This window comes from Aspergillus nidulans, chromosome IV, assembly GCF_000011425.1.
Source record: "Aspergillus nidulans FGSC A4 chromosome IV".
Taxonomy (NCBI): domain Eukaryota; kingdom Fungi; phylum Ascomycota; class Eurotiomycetes; order Eurotiales; family Aspergillaceae; genus Aspergillus; species Aspergillus nidulans.
The window spans coordinates 390,609-406,990 of NC_066260.1; the positions used below are offsets into that span (position 1 = coordinate 390,609).

Genomic DNA, 16,382 nt, shown 5'->3' on the forward strand with positions numbered 1-16,382 from the left:
ATCAGATCCGGGGCCGCATCGGGCAGGTGCCAGCGGACTCAAGCCCGGTCTGGTGGGTGGGTTCGGTGAGCTTTACGACATTACAGAAGTTGTAAAAGCTATAGAAATCAAACTAGTGAACGTGCCCAGGGCTAGGACCCTAGGTTATATTCCCATTAAAAGTAGAGTGATAAACAGGAGGGTGATATGGCTTCCCGCATGAAAACTGGACTAGCATAAATGCACCCGCTATGTACACGCTTGCCCAGATGGATACAAAAGAGAACAAGATTGCTAGAAAGCGCCGCTATATGCTCCAAGAATCATCATGAGCTATCATCAGAACCGTTTGCCCTGGCCTTGCTCTGCCGGAGAGCTTCGACCGCGTTATGCACCTCTTCTTTAGCTTTGGCTTCCAAGCGAGCCTTTGTGGTTGACTCTAATGAGTCTAATCCCAGAGCATGTTCATACAATTTCCGAGAGATATTTCGATTGATGTCGGTGTACTCCTCCTTGGAGACAACCTTCGACCGGTAGTGCGGTTTGAGAGCCGCGCTGACGAGTTTTTGAATGTCAGATTTTACCTCTAGGGATAAACCAATGCGAGCTGGTGAGCTCTCGTTCGACCTTACTGCCCTAACTATATGCGCCGCTCGAGGTATTCGGCGAGGGCGAGAGCGCGAGGGCGTTTCTTCTCTAACATCCTTGTGAGAACTAGCTGGTGATACTTCCGGAGAGAATGTGGGAGACGACACTTCGCGCGGTGGGGTAAGCTGCATTGGTGATATTGGCCGGCTTCCGGAGTGCGGAGGCGGGGTGGTAGAAGATAGCCGCGGGGATGATTGATTAGAAGGAACAGGTGAGATGGAAGGCGACGAAAGACCCAGAGTACTTTGCTCGGCGGAGACGTGAGCTGAAGGGCCGTACGAGTTAACACTTTGAGGCGTTGACGCATCTTCGACCTCCTTCAATAATGATGAGAGGAAGCTCGGCTCGCTAGAGTTGTCGGCATTAAGACGAGCAGATGCCTGGGCAGTAGCACTCCTGGATGACTCGCCATTCTGCACCGCCAATGCCGCGAGATCTTCGGCTCTACGGGTGCGGGGTCGTTTCAGCTTGCGTGCGGGTTCAGCAGGCTCCGGAGAAGGGGACATTGTTGGCTCTTTACGTTTTCGTGCAGCGCTCGGGTTGTTCTCGATCTCACGGGCACGTTCAAAGGCGTTCCACGCCCTCATCTCCTCTAGCGACTCAGGTTCAGGTGTCGGCGCCCTCGGCGCTCGCGGTCGTGATGGTCGAGGTGCCTCAATGTCAAGCAGAGCAGCAGTGTCTCTGAAGCGATTTCTTCCACCCTGCCGCTCGGCGACGTCAAAACGGCGCTGCCAGGTGCGGAACTCTCTCTGGTTAGCTTCCTCGCGGCGTTGTTGCTGCAACGCGCGCTCGACAGCTCGATCATCATCGAAGGGGAAATCCAAGTCTATGTTAAGATTGTCCCAAACTGATTGCCAAACACGTGCCCAGTGCAGGGAGTTGATTTGGTTTCTACTCAGCACCCTCCGTTGCTGGGCCCTGGTACGGTGGCGCCGCCGAGTTTGTGCATGGGACAGTCTATCAACTGCATCAGAAGATAGTCCGATGGGACGTTGGGTCTCACATCGGGAACAGTACCAGGGACCCGCTGGTACCTCATCAAGTCCCACACAATATATATGTGTCGGTACATCGCAGCCGTCACAAAGAAGAAGCACTTCCTCGTTTTCAGAGTCGCCGCAGATAGGGCAGGGCTGGAAATCGGAGACATCATCATCTATATATTCGACGACCATGGACGGATCGACATCCGCCACTTGAACACGGTCTTCAACGGCGTAGGAGGATATCACTGGGCCTATACATGATGCGTCAAAATCCAGTCTGCCACACATAGATGATTAAACAGGGTTGGAACAGAATCTTCCTACCTCCGACCCGGTCACTCAGCTCCACTTCATTGAAGGTACGGCGGCATATCGGGCAGCTGTTGGCTCGTTCGACCCAGGGTTTCAAGCAGTTGTTGTGTAAAATATGGCCGCAGGGGAGTAACTGTGCGATAAAGCTATCCTCACTTCCATCGGAGCCTTCTGCCTTGGTAGAGATATCAGGTGCCTTGCCGTCCGGTTCAAGGTCAGGTCTTGGCACCGAGGCGGCAAGAGGATCGCTGGCGCTTTCGCCAAGGTCTCCTAAGCACACAATACAGGTGTCGGACATTAACGGACGGGGATACGATAGAGCTGTATGAAGAGGAGCTGAGAGAAGGCATGAAGAACAGCTATCAAAGATGAATGAGAGGATGAAGAAGGAAAGGAGGAAGAGAGAGAGGAGAAGTAGTAGGAGTCGACGAGAGATGTGGGGATTTTGAAGGTCAGCAAGTCCTTGTCTAACCCGAAACAGTCTGGCTGCCAACGTGACCTAACGCAAGGCGAGTATGACCGCCCTCCGATTTAATCCTGTTGGTCTGGCAAGTACGGACACGGCGCTCGATCCTTGGTTGACATGCAATATAAATGTTCCTGCAGTGTGCTCAGAAGGGGTGACTCCTCTTTATATCTACCAATCTTTGGAATGAATCGTTTCGAGAATGTGGCGACCTAGCAGACGATCAGTCCGCAACAGAACATGTACAAAAGCACCGTTTTGACAGTGAATGAATAATCGTCGACATCGCTTTCGAAGTAAAAAGAACCAGTAATACTATAGACTTATTGTTACTCTTGTTTCCCGGTTTTCGAGGGCGTAGGTGAATCTAAATTTCGGCCCCAAGGCCCTCACATGTCCCTGGCACTAGTCAGAAGACACGATCAGGTGCCAGAAGCACAAGCGGAGAACCGGCCATACGAAGCAAAATGATGCACTTATTTCAGGGCAGATCGACAGAGTTTGGACTAGAAACGCGATCTGAAATCGTCGGTGGTATTCATGTCTATGTGAAAAAAAAAATTGCAGTCGATGAGGCAGACGACGCCATCAACACCGAGGGCGGAAATCCGTGACGAGGATGCGTTCATGACAATCCATTGTATTTGTCTCATTTTTTAATTAACCGAAACAGAAAGAAATCCCATCATCACATTTAGACCTCCGCGATTTCCCTGAGACGACGGATGGTGGAGCGGGTAGCAGCGGCGGCGGGGGTACTGAGTTGAAGTCCCATGTTAGTATATCCATCGAGCGAAACGCCGTTGTCGTCGAGATGAGTTGTCGGACTGAGGGCGTGAAAGTGTCGACTTACGAGACGGTGTAGGCACCACCGGCAATGGTCTTCTTGCAGCCCTTGCACTCCCAGATGCCAACAGCCTGGCGCTTGACGGTGTTCTTTCCGCAGAAGGTGCAGACGTAGCGGGCGTGCTGGGACACTTCCATCTTCTTCACCTGCTTACGCAGGGAGGCACCGTATCTATTGTCGAACCATAGTCAATCAAATGTCCAATCGCTTGTTGTTTGATTATCGAAGCGCCAAATTTCGCCGTGATGTGAACGAAAAAGTCGTGCTCGATTCAATCCGGAGTCGTGGGAGGGTTTCTGGCTAAAGCATACCTGGTACCATATTTACCGGTGATACCGACCTCTGCGAAGCAAGTCAGCTTCTGTTTTCAATTTTTCTGTTCAAAAGGTCAACAAAAATTCCGTGGCTATACTCACTCTTAGTGCGCTTGGTCATCTTGTCTCTGTGCGGCTGTTGAGGTCGAAGATGGGAACAGTGCGGGAAGTTCGAAATCGAGACCAACGCTTTCAAGTGAGGTGAGATCAGTTGTGGGTGCGCTCGCTTAGGGCTTGGACTTGGCGTCACGTGATATATTACCTTAACTTTTGCAGTGCTTTTACAGTAAGCCTTTCAATTAACACAGCAGGTAAGATAGAATGGAGAAAAATAATTCAACCGCTACGCCTTTTCTAAACTCCAGTCCTCTCTTTTGTCTGAAAAGATCATGTTAGATGTCGGGGACACAAGGCGACCTCGAAATTATATGAAGCCTCTTAACAGCAGGCGGTCAGAAAAGGCAAAAAAGCGCAGAAATTACTGGTGTGTTTCTTAGATAAGCCAATTCAAAACCTGGTTAGTGTTTTTGGATGGCAGGTCATGGTTGTGGACTGAAGCTGTCTAGTACAGAGCCAATATGGCTGTAGCTTTTACCATAGATTATCACTCTATATACGTCTAATCACATCGCCTAGAGACCAGAAAAATGCATGTCAAATCTGTGATACTGTACCGCGGACCCAGCCTTAAGCAGCACGAGCGCATGCCATGACGTATCCGAGCCGCGGCTGCCAGATCCCCTTAATTATAAGGCTCGTAGTCGCATCTTTCGTCCATTGCCAGAGCTGCTTCGCTTGATTGATTTTAGTGAAGTGTTGATTCTTTACATCTTTCAGTTTCTCTGACTTGGTACGTAAATAGTACCGGACGTAGCCTTGTTGAACAACCTCGGTTCTCCAAGCCCATTCAGGGTTACAGTCCCTTCTTCACACAGGCAATATGGAGTCTAGCAGGGAATTCGATATTGTGGTCCTCGGCCCTACTGGATATACTGGAAAGTACTGCGCAGAGCATATCGTCACTCATCTGCCCACAAACCTGAAATGGGCGCTGGCAGGGCGTTCCACCAAGAAAATTGAGGGCGTCGCTCAGGAGTTGAAGAAGCTCAACCCTGATCGCTTGGATCCCGGTAAGACTATGTACTGGTGCTTGTGGAGCGGCTCTGCTGATGCGTCCATAGAGATCATCTCTGTCCAGCTCAATAAGGAGGAACTGCGCTCTCTCGCAGAGAGAACGAAGCTTATTATCAACTGCGTTGGTCCTTATCACATATACTCCACTCCTGTTGTCGAGGCTTGCGCGAATGCCGGCACCCACTATGTCGATGCGTAAGTTTCAATCTGGCAAGATTATTGCAACGGCTAATTGCTGCAGGACTGGCGAGACACCATGGGTCAAGCAGACAGTCGACAAGTATCACGGAACAGCGAAGTCGAACGGTGCCATTGTAAGTAACCTCCAAACACTCATGTATAGCGATTGTCTAATCGAAGTAGATAATCCACTGTGTCGGCATTGAAAGCGCGCCTGCAGACATGTTAGCTTATGCCCTGGTCAAGGAAGTTAGGGAGAAGATGTCCTGCCAAACTAAAGAGATTACCGGCTCAATCTACGAGTTCAAGTATGCTACATTCTATACCATCCGCGTTGGTGTTATTAAACCATGCATAGATCCTCTGGCGCGAGCGGCGGTACTCTGGCTTCTATCTTAACCTGTATAGAGGACTTCTCTGGATCTCAACTCCTCGAATCAACAAAGCCGTTCGCCCTTGCAGCCTCCCCGCCACCAAAGGACATTCCATCCGAGTCCTTCGTGGCGCGGATCCTCGGTGTCCGAACTGTTCGTGACTTAGGCACGCTCACTAAGTCGCCCACGGACTTTTGCGACATGACTATCATCCATCGAAGCAGCACCCTGATGCCGGAACTCTACGGCCCCAGATTTTACTTTCGCCAATTCCTCAACGTCCGCAACACATTTATTGGAATATTGTGGAATTACGCCTTCCTGGTGGGAACGGCTTTCTTGATCTTGGCACCGGTCCGATGGCTGGTGAAGAAAGCCATCTATGCCCCTGGCAGCGGGCCAACCACGGAGAGCGGCCGTAATGACCGATGCGAGTACCGCGCCATCGCCACTCCGGACCAGGACACGCCGAAGCGTGTGTTGGGGAAGTTGAAGTATGCGGGATCGTCAATGTATCACTTCACGGGCGTGCTCATGGCAGAGGCAGCTATGGTGATTTTGGAGAATGAGGAGAAGGTGAAGAGGGTCTCGGGAGGGGGTATCGTTACGCCGGCGAGCTTGGGCCAGGAGTACCTTGACCGACTTGAGAATAATGGATGTCGTGTTGAGACGCAGGTGCTGGAGAACTAAACTGCTTGCCCTCTGTCTTACGATCAGGTTGATCATGCAATCTTTATGCCATAGTTATTCCATCATAGTATATATAGAAACCCGCCACGTATATATATCTAGAGCCTACATCACAAAGCAGGCTCTTCAGCGAACCACCCAGCAAAGAAAGGTAAATCACAGCTTAGCCACCCTGCTACCCCCTTCAACAACCTCGTTGAACCAAGCCTCTAAAGCCTGATTAACCTCTGCCGGCTTTTCCCAGAGCGCCCAGTGCGAGGCATTAACCTGCTTTGTCGTCAGCTGCGGTATGGCCTTCCCCATTCCCTTGCCCAAGTGCGGCGGGAGGGCAGCATCTTTAAGTGCTTGAATAAAGAGGACTGGGATGTCAATTGTTCCTTTCTGTAGAGAGAGCTCGTCGTCATAGTTAATCTTGCGGGTGCGGTACCAGTTTACTGCGGAATTAGTAAGTTTGTGCCATGAGAATGAAATGGGAAAGCAAGGAAGAGCGTACGAGGTCCACGAAGCCCATGGCGGGCGAATTCCCAGGCGTAGTATTCCATTTCCTGTGAGCAGGTCATGTCAGAGCCTCTCAAGACTTCCCCGAATCAACCGCCCAGGTAAGGTGAGTTAATACTAACCTCCTCTTCCAACAACCAACTCATCTTCACGCTTCTCATCTTCTCCAAATCTACACCCTTATGGACATCAAAGGCAGGTTCTTTCTCCTGCGTCTTCCCGCCATAAAGTGAAATCAGGAACTGTTTATAGTCCTCCTTGCTCTTCACAGCCTCTTCAATCTCCCCGCTAACGAAATGTAGCTGGTACCCGAAATGTGGCGCCACTTTAGAAACCATGTCTTCAAGTGTCATGTATCTCTTGTAGGGCGGACTGTACGGCACGCACACGGTGAAGAGGTGCGTGATTAGAGTTGGGTGCCAGAGGGCGACCCGGTAGGCGAGGAAGGCGCCCCTTTTCCCAGCGAGTTAGAATGTGAATCCTAGTAATGCGTGTGTAAAGCGCGGACATACCAGTCATGGCCTCCCAGGATGATCTTCGATGCGCCGAGTTGGTTGGCTAGTTCTTTGATGTCGTCGGCACAGTTCTTGTGTGAGTATGCCGCTAGATCCGCTGGGGCGTCCTGGTTTAAGAAGACAGTAATCCCGTCAGCTGCTTGCTCAGACTGTAAAATTGATGGCCTAGTGTACCGTTCGTCCATATCCAAGACAATCTGGCGCAATGACTCGGTAGCCTTTATTGACAAATAGCGGAATCTGGTATCTCCAACCCATTGACAGGTCCGGGAAACCATGGAGCTGAGACAGAACAGGATCTGCATCAGTATTGAACTTGAAAGAGTATAGAGAAAAGTCAATGTGAATACCAAGACTACGGTGCCTTTGTATTGGCCTGATGGCGGCTGGCTATAGAGGTAGCCTAGATATATAGTCAACGAATTGTTTGTTAGACCATTGCATAAGCACGTCTCGGCGTCGGGCGAGCAAGGGGAACACGCAAGAAGTGCACGAGCTCAATAATGTATCACAAAGATGAGGAAATACTCATACCGTATGTTTTTCCTTTCACAAACGCTGAGCGATGCTCGACTCGGGAGTCTCCCGAAACCCTGGTTTTGTCCACTGCCATGGTTTTCGAACGGCAGGATTTATTTCATGGACCAAAGCCTATTAAAACGAATACAGAAAAGGGAAGGACAAGGCAGCTCAAATGGACTGTATCGATGTTGATGGTTTTTTTAATGGAGAAGGTCTTCAGAACCCCTCTCCCGTCACGTGAAGTCGAGCTTCCTCTGTAATTTGAGGGCTTGATAGAGGATAATTTGATCGAGAGGATGATTTGCCTAAGTGTCTTTGAAAATGTTTTTTGAAATGTCTAAGGATAGAAGGTCGTGGACCTGGGAGTATTTTGGGGTCTGATGTCAATCCTCCGAGTTGCCTCGGCCCTCGTTAACCGTCTCCTCAATTATCATGATTGTGTTGTACATAATTGACCACCATTGGGACCAGGAGTAGATGACCAACTTGATATTGTAAATAACTAATAGATCACCGTATCTTCGTTATCTTCAACTACCTCGCCTCCATCATCTTCTGCTCCTCGATGGTCCTCATCTTGATGTGGGCTGGCTGATACGGCCTCAGTGGAGGGGCCGTCAGGCTTAGTTTCTTCTGGCTCCTCCTCATGGCTTTGCTCAGCTTGTACTTTCTCCTCCTGTTCCTTTGCCTCGTCGTTTTGCGCATCTTGACTGGGCTCTTGTTGCTCTAGTTTCTCCTGAGCTTCTTCAGGTTGTTCCTGCCTATCGGTCTCTGGCTGGTCCTCTTGTGCATTGCGCGCATCGAATTCCTCCACTTCTCGTGCGATTGTGGCCTCGGCTTCCCGGACCTGATCCTGTATAATATCTTCCTCTTCAGGCCGCAGCTGCCATGGTTTATAGTACTATAGAACCAGTTAGAAAATCAAAAAGACGATTCGGTATGATGACCATACCAATGCAGGCTCCGACTTTGTTTTTAAAGAGTGAGCCATCGCCAAAAGGTTCTCGTGGCGAGTAAGCATCTAAAAAACCGAGTATACATTAGCAAGTCGTCAGCAGTCAGGCGTAGTTGAGACTCACCATCTCCTTCTCGTATGACTTCTGCTCCTTTTTGCGCGTAGCCAACCGCTCCTCCCACCTTTTCTTCTTCAGCTCCCCATACTCCTCATCTTGCAGCTTTAGCTTATCCTGCTGCTTCCGCTCAATATCAGCTCTCCGCCGTTGCGCCGCAGAATTGGATGTCTGTGAGAGCGTTCCTAGCAGAGAACCGAATAACCGCTGTCCACGTTTCCTTTCCTCATCTCGGCGGTTGCGTTTTCGTTCTGTGTCCTGAACTTCTAGTTTCGGCGACGATTGTCTGCGCGCTGGAGGTTCTTCTGAATCTTGGTCATCGTTCTGGGTGCTGAGACGGCGACGCTTGATGTCCGACTCGAGATCAGTAGTTGAGGATTGTCTTCGCTTGAGTCCTGATTCTGGAGAGGGGACGTGATTTTCTTGTTCCGGAACAATCACTGCAGAAGCTAGCGTGCTAAAGCAAAGCTCAATTAGCTACTGGAATGTGCGACAGTAAGATAATGGAAAGAAAACGCTTACCCTTCTGCCATGGTGAGCGTGAGTCTGTCTGGTTATGGCCGGGTCCGAGACCGCTGACAAACGGATGCACAATATTGGGCAATGGCAAGGTAAGTATGCAAAGCACTTGTACTGAGTATTGTACGATAGATGAGACGCGTCTAACCCGTACAAGCAGGAGCAATAGTATTACATATGTGAATCGGAGACATGCTGTCGCGATAGAGCCGCAGAGCCAGACTCCCGTGCACGGACCAACCACCGCCGGCAGAAACTTGGAAAAGGTCATGCCCGTTCCCAGCTTCTCTCCGAGCTCTCTTTCGCTTTCCACCAGCTTCGACCGGTTGCTCTAAAGACTTGTCGCTTCCAGGTATATTTATTATTAGAACCGTTCAAATCTCCGGTACCTTCGCTATCGAGCTCAACTCCCTTTTCGCACTCCGTTCAACCTCTTTTCAGCAACATGTCGCGCCATCATCCCGATCTCGTTATGTGCCGCAAGCAACCTGGCATCTCCATTGGCCGTCTATGCGACAAATGCGATGGGAAGTGTCCTGTGTGTGACTCCTACGTGCGTCCTACTACTCTGGTCCGCATCTGCGACGAATGCTCCTTCGGCAACTACCAGAACAAGTGTATCGTTTGTGGTGGCGAGGGAATCAGTGATGCATTCTACTGCTTCGAATGTACGCGCCTAGAGAAAGACCGAGACGGATGTCCGAAGATTATAAACTTGGGAAGTTCGAGGACGGATTTATTTTATCAAAAAAAGAGTTTCCGAAATCATTGATGAGGCGGGTTCGACCTGCTTACGCTATTGGGTCCCTGGTGCGGAGAGCTGTCGGGCCCTGGCTGGTATTATCGCTGCTCTTACCGGCGGTTACTGGTGAAATCTAAGAACGGCAATGAATCTTGGCTACGGATATATGTGTACGATATCTCTTACGCTGAAGCCCGGATCAATCCCCCAGGACTTGCTAGAGAGCGGCGGTCAACATCTACCTCCCCGGGCGTCTGGGCTTTGCGAACCCTTGCCTGAGACCGTTGTTCTGCGGGGGGTTCACTTCTTCCTGAAGGCGTTCGCCTGTAACTTCGTCGGGCGCCCCGGCCTCAATCTGCCATTTCTTTGTTAGTTCCCGGTCTGTCATTCGTCAAGCCGCCGTACCTTTTTCAGAATCTTCAGACCCTGTTCTTCCGCCACCTGGAGCGCATGCATCCGGGAACTAGCGTACAGCATCCGCTCCTTGATTGACGAGCCTGATGGACAGGTATAGATGAAGATGATGGTGTCGGAGTCGGGATAGTGGTAGAACGTGTATCTCGGTGAGGAAGCAGAGATGTGATTCTGGACGGAATTGGCGTCAACTCCAGACTCAGCCGCAGTGAGCTTGAATGTCTCCGTTGAAACGTCAATGGCCTGTTATTAGAACAACATTAGCTTTTAATCAACGCACAGTGCAATTGAATATATCTTGTCAAACTCACCATCTGCACAAGTCCACCCTGCTGCAGCCCCCCTAGAGCATTCTTCGCATCCTCGTCCACTTGCATTTCAATTTTCATCCTAGAAGGACCTCTCGCAAACGTTCCACCGATCCCAATATCCCTCCCTGGAGTCCCACTCCTTGCAGCCTCCTCCGCCCTCCGCACAGCTTCCAATTCCCTTTCCTTTTCTCCCATTAGATCCTCCCTTCTATAACCGCCAGTGGAAGTCCCGTTCTTCTCTGCCTCCCGCTCCTTCCATGCATTCTCTCCGATGACTTCCTCCTCGTCTGTGGCGAAGATTGTCTCACTGAACTTCTCGCTTCCCAATTCCCTCACCAGCGTCGCCCGTGTAGACGCGAAGAGAGTCTTTGCACGCACCCCAGCGTTGGAGGGAATGTACGTTAAGGCAATCAGATTAGATCCAGTCCGGCGGATTAACAGGTAAATAGGCGTCTTTGGCTCCAACACAGAAGTTAGCTGTGACAGTGAGGCGTAGAACGCGTTCTCTCCAAAGCCGGAGAAGGGGAGCGTTGAAAGCGGGGTTAGGCGCTCCGCGGTGATTGTCACGGGGAGACAGAAGATAGAGGTATCAGACGCGAAGCGGGAGAAGGCATCGTGGAGCTCTTGGGAGACTTTATACAGTCAGATAAACTCATGATATGCATTTTTGTGGCTGCTCGGGCTTATGCTGGAACTTCAGTTGGGTACGGCGGGGCGGAGTTGGCTTCATTGCTGGCATCTTGTCTGAAGCATGCAACGGGGGAGGAACGCACCTGAGATTCCAGACTGCATATTGGATGCGTCAGGACAGATTTACCGTCCGGGGTACAGAAATGCGATACCAATATGACTTGTCAAAGGATTGTTGTTGGTTCGTTGGAGGTCTATTTACTCACCGCTGGGTGGCCTCAACGCCATATCACATGACTCGCATCTATACAAACTACTACATATAAATACGTGATGAGTCTGAAAGTTTCCTTACTTCTATTGCTACCTTCCAGCTACACGATTAGATGGTCGTAAAGAAATCGAAATGTTGGTGCTGTCGCGATGCCTTTCCAAGTACTCACTGGCTCTTCTACCTCGGGAAGTTTACCACTCGTGACTCCATGGTGCGAGGCTATTGTGCGCGGTCATATAGTTGTTCTTCCTATTAGATGGACATCTAGATCGTATACTAAGATGGTGATATTGAGCGAAGTCAAGGGCTAGGGCGGTTGGTGCTTTGTATAAAGATTGCTTACTTACTGGAGGTACAGGATCTGGGCCGTTTGCATCTCCCCATATGGGACATTAGGTCCTAGCTGGTTTATTTCTACCACTTCCCACAGTCCATGATGTCCTGACTGATAAACTAAGATCAATTTGATAGAAGCCGCCATCTACGTGACTTGAAGTGTCTTCCTTTCCATCATCCAACAGCAGTCAGTTACAAAAGTCCAGATCAAATTCAATCAACCCTAAAACGCCGATGGGCAACCTCAGAATGTCCACCTTTCTCAAAAAATGGCATACTGTTCTTGGCCTCTCCCGCAAACCGGAACTTTCCTGGCATAAAAGCCGCCTAGCCGAAGAGCTCTTGGAGTGGCGCAAGGCAACAACGCCCCTAGGCCGACTCAGCGAGACCTCAGACATACTATTCACTTTATCCCGCGCCCGACACGAGGGGTTCTCAATTCCTTTTCAACCATCCTGGTCACGAGCATACAATGGATTCGCAAAGATTTATATGCTGAGCAAATTCACGTCACGGTGGGGATTCTATCGCGTGGCAGCATATTGCGCTGGGAAACACGATTGGAGGTCCGTGAGGGAGGTGGTTAACCCCAGAAAGAGGGCGAAAGTAGATGAAGTTGCGTTAAGACATGGGATCCCGATCAAGGAGTTTAGGAGAGTCTGTGCAAGACTGTTATGGATTCTGCCTGTTCTTCCATGATGGGCTGTCTCTGGCTGTGGCTGTGATCTTTTGGATGCAACAATATACCTACTGCGATTGGCGCAGAAAAATGACCTTATTTGACCAATTGAGGTCCATTGACCTGGGCTGGCAGCTAGGTTTGAATGTAGCGTCTGTTGTAGTGAGGCACTAATGACATATCTGGTCGTTTGCCGTCTAGAGGGCTCCATTTTCAAAGGATAATATGAATTCACGATTCAATATCATAGAACAAGCCAACTTATTCATTGAACTTACTTCCACTATGTTCTAGAATGAGCTGAACTATGACTTGCCCTCTGTAAAAACTTAAGTCAACGCAAGGTGGCCAAAGACTGATCCCTCCTGGACAATGTAGCAAACATGGCTACTTTGTTGAGGAGGGCTTACACTGCGACCATCCTTTGTTCTCATCCTCTATATAATTTACATTGCAGGGCCTTGGATGCCATATCCTTCCACTGCAGACAACTTCTGTTCTACCTCTTGCAGGCTCAACCGATTAATCTGACTTTCTACGCTGTATCTGTCATCGTCTTGCACTTGCAGTTCTTGCCCTGACTACCTCGGCGCTACCTGTCTAAGACTCCACAGTGGACTTGCATTCAACTTCCAAGATGGAGCCGAGAACTACATCGGAGCCTGTCAACAGCTCTGTTCCCGCGCACGCGGCCGCCCTAGCTGCTCCCCGAGTGATAGGGCTTTATGGCTTGCCTGGCTGCGGCAAGTCATATATCATGGATCAACTCAAGCAGGAGCTCGGCGAAACAGACTTCGAGTACTTTGAAGGGTCTAAGGAAATCAGCAAAGTGACCCCTGGTGGGCTTGACGAATTTAAGATGCAGGACAAGTACAAACAGGACCACTGGCGCAAACTCGCAATCGATGCCATCAAGTCAACCTGCGCCCAGACTGGCAAGACCGGGATTGTGACCGGGCATTACATGTTCTGGGAAGGCGGAAAAAAAGAAGAAGCGTCGAGGGTTTGCTCTCAGGCTGACCTGGCGACTTATACGCATATCCTGTACGTCAACGCACCTCTTGAAGTGACGGCGAAACAACGGGCGGAAGATACCAAAAGGGCGCGTTCGAATCTGTCGAGTGAACATTTGCGTCGGTGGCAAGAGACCGAAATTCAGGAAATCCATGACCTTTGTCGTGAAAATAACATTCTCTTCGCGACCATCTACCCGAATCTGAAGAGCAAGCTAGCGAGCTTGATTCGTGACTTCCAGTGTCATGATGAGAACCACAATAGACTCGTTGCCGAGCATATTTTTGACAAATGCATTTCTCCGAGCTACGATGAGCTGCAGACTGTTCTTTTCTTCGATGCTGATAAGACACTGGCCGCGGTTGATACGGGCACACGCTTCTGGAAGATCCACGAGACCAAGGGAGGCAAAAAGGATCCGTTGAGCGCTCTATTCCGAGGGCCGTTGGGGTATTCGTATACCGCATTTAGACAAGCTATGTTATTGTACGAGGAGTCAACCAACGACGATGAATTTGAGGCTATCTGCGAGGAGATTGCTTCACACACACGACCTTTATCCGGGAATGTCCTCGCTTCTGCGCCAGGCAGAAAACTACCGCCACGTTTCTTCTGTCATTGTGACCTGCGGACTACAACGTGTGTGGCAGAAGATTATAGAAAAAGCAGGCCTTTCTCATGTAGTGAAGGTCGTGGGCGGGGGCCGAATCAAAGACGGTTTTGTCGTTACCCCTTCGGTGAAAGAGTGCCTGATTACCCGCGCAAAGAGTGCTCACACGGTATATACTTGGGCGTTTGGAGATAGTCCTCTCGACCTGCCAATGATGAGGGCTGCTCACAAGCCCGTCGTTGTGGTCGGCGAGCAGCAAAGCCGGAGCAAGAGCATGGAGCACAAACTGTTGACTGAGATAAGAGACAATGGTTTGCAGGCTCGTCAGGTTTTGCTGCCAGTCAACACATCGCCGCCGCTGTTAGATACTGCGAAGCTGCCTGTCGCCAACCTCACGGAGAAATCGTTCTTGGATGAGATCTTCCAACCGCTCGGGCGACCTGGTGGCGTACGACTTCACCACGCTACGGATAGTCACGCAACAAAGTTGCTGAGCACTCCGATGCGGGATGACAGTATTCGCGGACCGTCCTTGCAGGAGGCCCATGAGAACGCCGGGCGTTATCTAGCCACTAGATACCTAGTTGAGCTCATAGGTACTGAGGTGTTAGCTATACGTCATCCCCAGGGAAACTTTGTTGCCGGATACCGACTGCTCGACGAGGAGCAAACCTTGATCGTGCCGCTGATGCGTGGTGGGCAGTCCATGGCTTCTGGCATCTTCAAAGTCTTCCCCAAGGCTCGACTCCACGATGCCAAAGAACCAACGGATGTCAAAGAAGAACATCTCAAAGGTATCGTCAATGTGATCTTGGTCGACTCCGTGATAAACAGTGGCGAGTCAATGGCCCAGTTCGTGCAACGCATTAGAGAGGTGGATGGAGCGGTCCGTATCATTATCGTCGCTGGCGTTATCCAGGACCAAGCAGTTAAAGGCTGTAGTCAGCTTCGCGCCGTCGCACGTTCCACGGAGCTTACTGTTGTCGCGCTTCGCCTGTCAGCAAATAAGTATACTGGTAAGGGAACCACTGATACTGGGAACCGGTTGTTCAACACAACTTACCTTGATTGAATGTGTCTGCTGAGGATTCTTAGTCCATGACAAAAGATAGAAGGAAGCAGGAATAGCTAGGCACTGCTGAGTTTGAATACCGTTAGCGAGGATAATTCCTGTCACAGTGAGCAACGTTGCACTATCAATTTAAGAACTATCTTGCTAGGGTCAAATATTAGGACTCGAGTCGAAACCACTAAGCTGCGATTATGCGTTGCTATCTCAAAGATGTAAAGGATGATGTACTAGCATAGAGTTTTGCCGATGGAGACAGCTAGATCGCCAGTATATGAAAGCTAATTGATGCCACCGTCATATCTCAATCAGAAATATTGTAGATCAGGAGAGTGTGGGTGACACTCACACAATGCTTGGATCATTTCATCTTGAGTAACAATATTCTACTCTGTCCATATCTTGCTCAAATAGGGTAGGTGCATAACAAAATAGCGGCTCCTTTAGAAGCTCCATAATTGCTTTCTTTGATCACCTGTGCATTCTTCTTGTCAACGAGAAATATTCCCAGAACAAAACATTTGGCGTTTTGTAGACTTCTTGATTCAGATCCTCAAAACCTCTTCCTGGCCAGCTACTCGACTATCGCCCTGCTTGAGTAGTGATTGAAGATTCGGCCCCGGTGAGCAACATCTCCATAGCTCGTAGGCTCATTGCATTCGCGGCTGTAACGTCAAAAAGTCCCTGATGGGAGTATGCCGGGTATACCTTCGGTTGTGTTGCTGCCTCTTACCACAATTGATGGTCTCTAAGAATTAATCGTCATTCAAGAGAGTGGTTTGTGTCCGTTCAACATCATCCAGGCTGATATGCGAGGCGGTCCGTTTAGGCCTACTCCGAAATTGCAAGGAGAGCGATGTCAAATCCAGCATTTAGATCATGTCTATGATAATGTAATGTCCAGAGAGTGGTAAGCCTCTAAATGTTGAATAGCTCTGACAACTTTTCCTAAGCCACCCAAATGGTGGTCACCCCATTTTGATCCAATTGCAGGCAATTGAGTGCATCAGACTTGCGGCGATCTCAAAACAGGGGATCATGCTAGAGCTTTCGTGAAGATATCAGCAATCCCTCTTGTTTTTCGCATCTGAAAAGATCTTGAGCTCACTTTAATGCTGACGGGTAGGTTCTCCAGCCCGAGTAACTGGATGTGACTGGCAGCGTGGTTGCTCAAGGCACTCTGAACAAGCTAATCGCGGTCAGTCACGTTCAACCCTTTGCAGAAAGCGGACATACCCTGGATCAACAG

General features: G+C 49.9%; 7 protein-coding genes across 7 annotated transcripts, besides 1 other annotated feature; 3 read left to right on the forward strand and 4 right to left on the reverse strand.

Annotated features, from left to right (window-relative positions):
* Positions 1–16,382: part of a sequence feature (contig 1.127 1..138927(-1)) that runs on past both edges of the window.
* ANIA_07294 (putative PHD and RING finger domain protein) lies at positions 306–2,293 on the reverse strand (the record flags this gene model as incomplete). The annotated part of the gene is made up of 2 exons (XM_675471.2): positions 1,938–2,293; positions 306–1,864 (listed from the first exon to the last, which is right to left on the reverse strand). The coding sequence occupies exons 1-2, from the start codon at positions 2,221–2,223 to the stop codon at positions 306–308; spliced, it is 1,845 nt and encodes a 614-aa protein (XP_680563.2). The 5' UTR covers positions 2,224–2,293.
* Positions 4,493–6,006, forward strand: ANIA_07293 (uncharacterized protein; the record flags this gene model as incomplete). Its single annotated transcript, XM_675470.2, has 4 exons — positions 4,493–4,881; positions 4,928–5,000; positions 5,050–5,174; positions 5,225–6,006. The coding sequence occupies 4 exons, from the start codon at positions 4,493–4,495 to the stop codon at positions 5,928–5,930; spliced, it is 1,293 nt and encodes a 430-aa protein (XP_680562.1). The 3' UTR covers positions 5,931–6,006.
* Positions 6,087–7,556, reverse strand: ANIA_07292 (alpha/beta fold hydrolase; the record flags this gene model as incomplete). Its single annotated transcript, XM_675469.1, has 5 exons — positions 6,087–6,364; positions 6,424–6,475; positions 6,551–6,881; positions 6,941–7,346; positions 7,478–7,556. The coding sequence occupies 5 exons, from the start codon at positions 7,554–7,556 to the stop codon at positions 6,087–6,089; spliced, it is 1,146 nt and encodes a 381-aa protein (XP_680561.1).
* On the reverse strand, positions 7,968–9,068 carry ANIA_07291 (uncharacterized protein; the record flags this gene model as incomplete). Its single annotated transcript, XM_675468.1, has 4 exons — positions 7,968–8,348; positions 8,418–8,486; positions 8,545–8,992; positions 9,058–9,068. The coding sequence occupies 4 exons, from the start codon at positions 9,066–9,068 to the stop codon at positions 7,968–7,970; spliced, it is 909 nt and encodes a 302-aa protein (XP_680560.1).
* Positions 9,500–9,826, forward strand: ANIA_07290 (PHF5 family protein; the record flags this gene model as incomplete). The annotated part of the gene is made up of 1 exon (XM_675467.1): positions 9,500–9,826. The coding sequence occupies one exon, from the start codon at positions 9,500–9,502 to the stop codon at positions 9,824–9,826; it is 327 nt and encodes a 108-aa protein (XP_680559.1).
* On the reverse strand, positions 9,933–11,380 carry ANIA_07289 (twinfilin). Its single transcript, XM_675466.2, has 4 exons — positions 11,295–11,380; positions 10,522–11,153; positions 10,202–10,453; positions 9,933–10,151 (listed from the first exon to the last, which is right to left on the reverse strand). The coding sequence occupies exons 1-4, from the start codon at positions 11,311–11,313 to the stop codon at positions 10,035–10,037; spliced, it is 1,020 nt and encodes a 339-aa protein (XP_680558.2). The 5' UTR covers positions 11,314–11,380; the 3' UTR covers positions 9,933–10,034.
* ANIA_07288 (uncharacterized protein) lies at positions 13,078–15,136 on the forward strand (the record flags this gene model as incomplete). The annotated part of the gene is made up of 2 exons (XM_675465.1): positions 13,078–14,095; positions 14,139–15,136. 2 exons carry the CDS (start codon positions 13,078–13,080, stop codon positions 15,134–15,136), a joined length of 2,016 nt encoding a protein of 671 aa, XP_680557.1.

What these genes read in the sequence shown, in the direction of transcription:
- ANIA_07289 (XM_675466.2), bottom strand. An exon ending in AGGGTGGACTTGTGCAGATG is followed by an intron (nt 10,454 to 10,521) that starts GTGAGTTTGACA and finishes TTCTAATAACAG; the next exon opens with GCCATTGACGTTTCAACGGA. An exon ending in GTCTGAAGATTCTGAAAAAG is followed by an intron (nt 10,152 to 10,201) that starts GTACGGCGGCTT and finishes AAGAAATGGCAG; the next exon opens with ATTGAGGCCGGGGCGCCCGA.